General features: G+C 31.3%; 1 protein-coding gene across 2 annotated transcripts in view; it reads left to right on the top strand.

Annotated features, from left to right (window-relative positions):
* Positions 1-3,773: 3,773 nt before the first annotated feature.
* LOC145247980 (innexin unc-9-like) overlaps positions 3,774-8,439 on the top strand; it is an 80,638-nt gene continuing 75,972 nt past the window's right edge. For both annotated transcript variants that reach the window (XM_080109638.1, XM_080109639.1), the window contains exon 1: positions 3,774-3,902. In XM_080109638.1, the coding sequence (XP_079965764.1) occupies positions 3,901-3,902 (2 nt within the window). In that variant the 5' untranslated portion in view covers positions 3,774-3,900. The remainder of the gene's footprint in view (positions 3,903-8,439) is intronic.

Genomic DNA, 8,439 nt, shown 5'->3' with positions numbered 1-8,439 from the left:
GTGTCGTGGCCTATGTGACAGTTTCCCTTATGGTCGCACACAACGAGGATCATTCATCATCCAGAGCCTATTTTTTCTGCATTTTTTACAGTCATAAGACGTTTCAATTATAGGAATTTGTTTTCCTAGTTTTTGTATATGAATTACAAAATATCTGATATTTCTCCAAATCCTCTGGTCTTGATGGAGGGAGGACAAATACTTGTTACGATGATTTGAAATGATCTGGAATAACTGCGAGGGGAGACTTGTTTCCAATTAGTTCTCATATGTTATATCTGCTCTCTTTGTTTTTCTTTTCATACATAAAGAGAAATTTACAGTGTATAAATATCATTTGATATTGCACATATTAATAATCATAACCTATGTCCAAACCAGGGAACATATAACATATGAGAACTATTTGGAATCAAGTCTCCCCTTTCTGTTATTTCAGATAATTTAAAACCATATCAGCAAGATTTAGTCTCCCCTCAATCAAGGCAAGAGGCTTTGGGGAAATATATATATAATTTTTGACGGCCTATATTTTGCAAAAATATTTCCCCTCCTGATGAAATGAGCCATTTATTGAAAATTCATCGATTAAGAAAAAAAAAAACTTGAAATTTTTGTATTCCTTCTCGAATAATAAATTTGTTTTAATTTTTTAAATTTACACATAATGACTACGTCATTTAATCACATAAATTAATATACGAAAGTATAAATTTATGCGTAAACTTTAAGTATTTACTTCGATAGTGCTCAATACGTAGGGAGAGTTAGGTAGTAAGTTATAAAATATATATGGTATATATATATTTTATATATATATATATGCATGTATATATAAATGTATATATATATATATATATATATATATATAGTCATCCACATACACTACTGTTTCGCTGTTTCAGCTCATCAGTGCGGCTAGACAGGCAACTACCTCAAGCCAAGATGGAAACCCGACCGTTCGTACGGCAGTCAAGGCTCCTAACCATTACGCTATTGGCGGCTGCTTGAACGAGTAGTGAGTTTAACGATGTTTTGATATCGTCTGAAATACCTCCGCTCGATTTGTTTACACAAAGAGCGTCGCTTATATGCTAATAGTAATTCGTGTATATATATATATATATATATATATATATATATATATATATATATATATATATATATATATATATATATATCTGTGGAAATATACTTTATTTCCTTATAATATATATCAATCTTTATTTAAGAAGCTCAATGTAATTACAGAGCAATATAATGAATAAATGACAAAAAACTATATTCCAAAATTTATTATGTTGACCATCTTATTATTTATTCCTTTAATTCAGTTGAAATTTGAAATTTTTGACAGAATCTGTTTTGGAGCACAAAATCATTCACTTAATTTATATATCAATCAGTGAATCTATTTTGCCCTTGCAGAAGAAATAGCAACAACCAATCCACCAAAAGGAAATGGAGTGAGTTTTGACATGATTAAAATCCGAAAATTGGAAGAGAGGCTGTAAATACCTCATAATACGTTTCCATTACGCCATTTCGAATTTTAGAAATGAAGTCACTAAACCCATCTTTGCAGTGTAAGATATTGAATATAACAGTGTAAGATATTGAATATAACAGTGTAAGATATTGAATATAACAGTGTAAGATATTGAATATAACAGTGTAAGATATTGAATATAACAGTGTAAGATATTGAATATAACAGTGTAAGATATTGAATATAACAGTGTAAGATATTGAATATAACAGTGTAAGATATTGAATATAACAAACTCAAATAAAACAAACAAAGAAGATAATTTAAGGAATCGTTTTTTTTGGGGGGAAAAGTGACCAATTTTCTCCGATCTCAATACTGATTCCGATACACGAAACAAATCTGACTTTTCTGGTTCCTGACGGATACTCATCTATTTTATAACCGGAATTAGAATCATATATAGCACATGAGTATTGGCTGAAAAGAACTTGATATGGGTATCTAAACCGGTCCCCTACTATCAGGTTTGAAACCCACGGTACCGATGACTTATCTCTTGCTAGAATCCTTTTTTTTTTTTTTTCAAAAAATATAACTAAGTACCTATTTACTATGCCTCCCCACGGGACAGAGTTAGACACCAGGGTCGTTTTTTAACGTGGAGAAAAGGTACAAAAATAAAAATTGTCTCAGTCGTGAAGGATTTCTCCTCCACCGAAAGAGAACAAGAAATAGAAGTGCAGCATCTGAAGAACAGATGGTATTTATTTGCTCCCCCACTGAGCAAATTAGGCACAAGGCCGTTTTTAATGTGAGGTAAAAACCAGCTCCCCTAAAAGGGGTCACTCTGGTTACCAAAAATAATAATTGTCCCAGTATAGAGGGTTTCCCCTCCATTGACTGGTACAAATTATCTTAAGTGCAGTATCTGCCGGAACAGATACTACACTTTGATCTTGTCCCGAGGGCCAAGTTATATATATATATATATATATATATATATATATATATATATACTTAATGTTAAAACTTTCCGCGTATGCGTCTAGAGCAGTGATTTCAAGGTTACGAGGCTTTATGGTAGCATGAAAACAATGTTGTTTCTTTGTATTTATTTCTTTTTTTTATATTTCAAGCTGTCCTCCGTCTTGCTAATTTTCGATACTTTTTTGTGAAGAAAAGTAGAAGACCGCTTAAAATTAAAAAAAATAAAACATTAAAAATAAACAACACAATATCGTTTTCATGATTAAAAAAAAATCAATATATATATATATATATATATATATATATATATATATTATTTCCTTGTAATATATACCCACCTTATTTAAGAAGCTCAAAGTAATGACAGAGCAATATAATTAATAAATGAATGCTATTTCTTCTGATGAGTTAAGGGAAAAATCGATTCATGATTGATATAATTATTAAGTGATTGATTTTGTGCTACGAAACAGAGACTGTCAAGAATTTTAAATTTCAACTGAATTAAAGGAATAAAAGTATTAGATGGTCAATATCATCAACTGTAGAATATAGACTTTTCTCATTCATTCATTCATTATATATATATATATATATATATATATATATATATATATATATATATATATATATATATATATATATATTGCAACGTGATGGTTCTAGGTTCAAACCTTGGCTCGGGAGAAGTGCTAGTCTAGCTGCACTGATGAGTTGTGATACAATGAAACAGTGTATGTGGATGATTAAAAATATGTGTGTGTGTGTGTGTGTGTGTGTGTGTGTGTGTGTACACACACTCCATAAATAGTAACTACTTATATAAAATGTGCCCACGCGTTACTTACCGTATTTTAAAATTATATATTCCAAAATTTATAATGATCAGTTTATGACATCATCATCATCATCATCATCATCATCATCATCATCATCATCATCTCTCTCCCTCTCTCTCTCTCTTTCTGTGTGTGTGTGAGTATAGGCACACACACACACACACACACACACTTATGTGTGTGTGTATATATATATATATATATATATATATATATATATATATACATATATTTGTATATATATGACAATATATATATATATATATATATATATATATATATATATATATATATATATTGTTATATGGGTATATGTGTGTGCTTTTAAAGTGATTGTTAGTTTGTTTTTTTCATTTCTCCTTTTCCCAAGTGTCCATGTTGACAGAGGACGTGGGCGTGGCTTATTGAAAAAAAGTGGGCGGGACGTATATATATGTATATAAAATGGCACTGACGGGGGACGTGACACTTAATGGAGGACAAATCGTGACGACCGAAAGAAGTAGGAACACAACTAAAAAAAACAAAACAAACAAAAAACCTAAGCGATTGTAAAACTTCTACGTTAAAAGGAAAGAAACTATGTAAGAAAAAAGTTTGCTATTCGTTTCTCTTGTGCATGTCACGCGTGACACTTTGAAGGACCACGGTGATGAATACTCTGCCTTCCTTTCTTGATTATTGCGTTTTTTCATTCTTTTATGTTTGACTCATTATTGTAATAATAATTCTTATATGAATTAATAATAATAACGATAATAATAATAATAATAATAATAATAATAATAATAATAATAATAATAATAAGTATAGTGATAACAGTAGTAATAACAGCCGCGGAGAGTACTGGAATCTTGGGGAGGCTTGTTGCCACTAAATTACCAAGTAAAGAAGCCAACGGCTGTCATCAGCGATGAAGCAATGGAAAACGGCTCTTGCGATAAGGCAAAATGATTTTCAGCGATTCACGAAAGAGGATGGAAGTACTTGAACATTTGGAACACGTGTTGTCACTCAGATTCCGGGGAAGCACCATTTGTTATCGTCAGAAAACACAATCATTGATAGTGACTTGTGTGAAATTACGTTAGATTGTAAAAAAAATTATTATCATTATTATTATTATTGTTATTATTATTATTATTATTATTATTATTATTTATTTATTTATTTATATATTATTATTATTATTTATGTATATATTATTATTATTTATTTATTTATTTATATATTATTATTTATTTATTTATATATTATTATTATTATTTATTTATTTATATATTATTATTATGATTATTAGTAGTAGTAGTAGTACTACTACTACTACTACTGCTACTCACTTGCAGTTCTAAACCGTTGTTGCTACAACATTCTACGGCATTCCCTGGAGTCTGAGTAACAGCGTCTCTCCTGATATGACGCAGTACTCACGGTTTAGAGCCCGTGTTTTCTTCTGTTTCTTTTTCTTCTATTTTTTCTTCTTCGTCTTTTTCTTTTTCCTCTTCTTCTTTACTTCTTTTCTTTATAGAAGAAAATATTAAATAGAAATATATTTTCTTCTTCTTCTTCTTCGTCTTTTTCACTTTTCTTCTTATTTTCCCTCTTTTATTTGTTATTTTCTTCTTTTTTCCTCTTCTTTTCTTTTTCTTTTTTCTTCATATTTTTTGTATCTGTTATTTTCTTCTTCTTCTTCTTCTTCTTCTTCTTCTTCTTCGTCTTCTTAATAATGTTATCACAGGCCGGGCTCTCATGCATATCATAATCAGCGATAGCTCACCGATAATCGATGGTGTTCCCTAGAATTTGAGTGACAACAAGTCTAACCAGATTTTCTTAACTATTATTGTTTATACTCACTAGTTCTCATTGTTACACATTATTATTATTATTATTATTATTATTATTATTATTATTATTATTATTTCTAAAATTTTATAACATCACCGTTTCTTTCAATTTGTCTTTGCTATATAATTTTTAAATGACCCATACTAACAACATTTACTCTACGATTTTTTTTTTATATAAAAAAATGGTATTAATAAATAAACGTAAATTAAAAGTTTGTTTTTTCAGACATATTCAATGCTTTGTATTATTTGATTTCATCGGACTAAATTTCTCGTCCCGGATGTTATTTGCACAGCGTTTTGATCGATGTAACATCCGGCCTTTTTTAGGTGTGGAAGTCGACCAAAAAAAAAACAAAAAAAAAATCATTATGATAATATTAGTCCGATTAATCCAAATAATACAACCTTCCCTCCTCTCAAACATTTAGAACTTTAAATATAAAAAGATAGTTTTGTTGCACTGTTGCAGTGTTGCAGTGTTAAGACGGTTTCTTATTAAATGAACATGGTTCGTTCGCTTGCCATGTGTTTCTGATTTTTGGGGAAATTTTCTGCGACTTTTCTTCTAAACACGTTTTTTTTTTTTTTTTTTTTTTTAATAAATGCCCCTACACCCATTTCCAGAAAAATACACAAACACCCCCCCCACACACACACACACACACACACACAAAATCAGAAAAAATTTAAATACTTGAATTCACATTTTCAAAACACTGGATATTTATTTAACCAGAAGTTCTACAATACAGACAGTGGGAGAAGGGAAGTTCACGATTAAGAAAAAAAATCCTTGTTTTATTTTTATTTAATACAAATCGTTCGCGATATTATTAACTAATCTTCCCACCAAGGCTGAACGTGAGATAAAATCGAGTTTAACGCGAGGGGTCTTTCTATACCCACTCCCTAAAAAACAGATATCTCCGTACGAGAATAGCAGCCATATTCGAACATGCCGGCATTCACCGGCCAGGGCACATAAATAAACCTACCTTTCCTTCCCGAAACGCGTAGATGGCTTGCTGAACTAGAATAAAATATTGTAATAGCCCTATGACTATTGTATCTCGCTATATTTCACAGAACGAGAGGAAAATGTTTGTTTATACAAGTTTAATTTACAGTGTCTGTACTTATGATATTCAAAATGTCGGACATACTTAAGCCGTATTCGAACTATTTCGTCTCAGTTAAAAGAATCCAACCCTTTGTCGTTACATGTACCTATTTACAATGCCTCCCCACGGGACAGAGTTAGACACCAGGGTCGTTTTAACCAACTCGTTGAATTTATTTATTATTTATTTATTTTTTTTTTTTTTTCGGATTCGTTTTTGGTGTTATTTTCACTCGGTTTCGCCCAGTATAACCTCTGATCTTCTTCTGGTCTATCTTGTCGAAGTTAGGATTTTTTTTCCTGTCAAATTCGGGAATATTTACGGAATTTCAAATGGGGCGCTTTATTTAATTCAAAGGCCGTAGGTTGTTTTTGTTTTGTCAGCCAGGGCCAGGGAGAAATCTCAATTCATTTTTTAGTTGAATAACCAGTAGAAGTTTTGCGAAATCTGTAAGTCTGTCGTAAGTAATCCGTGATTGTATTCTTAAATGGACTGTAACCCGGATATAAGAGACCCGAATATAAGAACAAAGGTTATAAGATAGATTTTCTTCGGTCTCAAATTGGACCCTGTGTTAATGTACAAGGTAACCCGGATATTCGTATAACCCGGATATAAGAGCGCTGCAGGGTCCCGTTAAGAAGTATCTTATATCCGGGTTACACTCTATTATGAATTTATTTACAAACGATTCCAACCCGATCAGGTCCTGGATATGACTTTAAACTATATCCAGTGGTGAGGCCCCAGCTTGCCGGCTTTGGGGAGTGTGGAGCCACCCTTTAATTGCCATTGCTCCCAGGTCCACTCTGACCCAGAGTGGTAGTACCTGTTAGGGTCCCAACTATGGGTTAAATAGAAACCGACTTGAAAAAAAAAATTCTATTAAAAAAATTTGTTTCAAAATCTTTGGATTCGGCATTAAATAACCTGAAAAGGGTTGATATGCCGTTGAACAAAAACAACCAAACCAACCCGACCATGTGCTGACGGAACGAGAACCAAATGAACGAAATAAATGTTCCGTTCAAAATTCTATACGCATTCGATAAGTCGCACATGAAGAAGATCGTAGATAATATCCAAGATGAAACAAAGAGTCTGCACAATCCAAATAATTCAGATTATCGATCCTGATCAAAAAAAAAAAAAAAAACTGAAAAAAAAAAACAGAAAAAGAAAAAAAAAATGTAACTTTTTAAGCATTTCTAATCAACGTTCTAAGAATTTTTCTTCACTGAAATTCCAAAACCTGTATATTTGTTTTTCATCTTGAAAATAAAATTTGGGGTTTGTTTTACAATCCGCAGAGATCCGAAAAAGTGGTCAAAAACGTACCAAATAAACGTTATCAAAGGCAAGATAAGTTACTCTTCTACCTATCTGGAAAAGTTTTTTAGTGGTTTTACTCACTTTAAAACGTTTAATCAGTTCGAAAAATATACAGTGTCTAACGATAGGTGTGAACAAAAAAAAATGGCAGCTATATATATATATATATATATATATATATATATATATATATATATATAGTGCAAAATTTTGTTGAAAATTCAAAGACTCAAATTTTCATTTTTATAACCTTCGTTTATATATATATATATATATATATATATATATATATATATATATATATATATATATATATATGTGTGTGTGTGTGTGTGTGTGTGTGTGTGTGTGTGTGTGTGCGCGCGCGTGTGAGTGTGGGGGAGGGGTGTAAGAAAACAAAATTTCCCACAGCCGAAGAAAGGATCGTACACAAAAAACCTTGTTGATTTTGAATTCTGTGAGATTTGGAATATGACTTAAAAAGAAGAAAATTATACAAAATACTGCCATGGCAATATATATTGGGTTTCTAGCAGTATTTTTTTTTTTTTTTTTTACACGGTGGTTACCACTTATCAAGGCCCGGAAGCCACTCAGGGATAACGGTTATTGCAAGTACAGTACGTTAGTGTGAAGATTTGATGAAGTGTTTACTGAAGGGGGAGGTTCATTAGGAATTTGTTAACGTTGGACTTGAACACATCCAAGTTGTAGTCAGGTGGGAAGTATAACTTTTTATTTTTAAGTCATTATCACACCTTAACATATATCGCTGCCATTTTTCTTGTTCACAATCATCGTTGGACACTGTATGT

Source organism: Euprymna scolopes, chromosome 26 (assembly GCF_053919585.1).
Source record: "Euprymna scolopes isolate OS-2025 chromosome 26, ASM5391958v1, whole genome shotgun sequence".
In the NCBI taxonomy this organism is placed as follows: domain Eukaryota; kingdom Metazoa; phylum Mollusca; class Cephalopoda; order Sepiida; family Sepiolidae; genus Euprymna; species Euprymna scolopes.
This window is presented reverse-complemented; position numbering and strand designations above follow the sequence as displayed.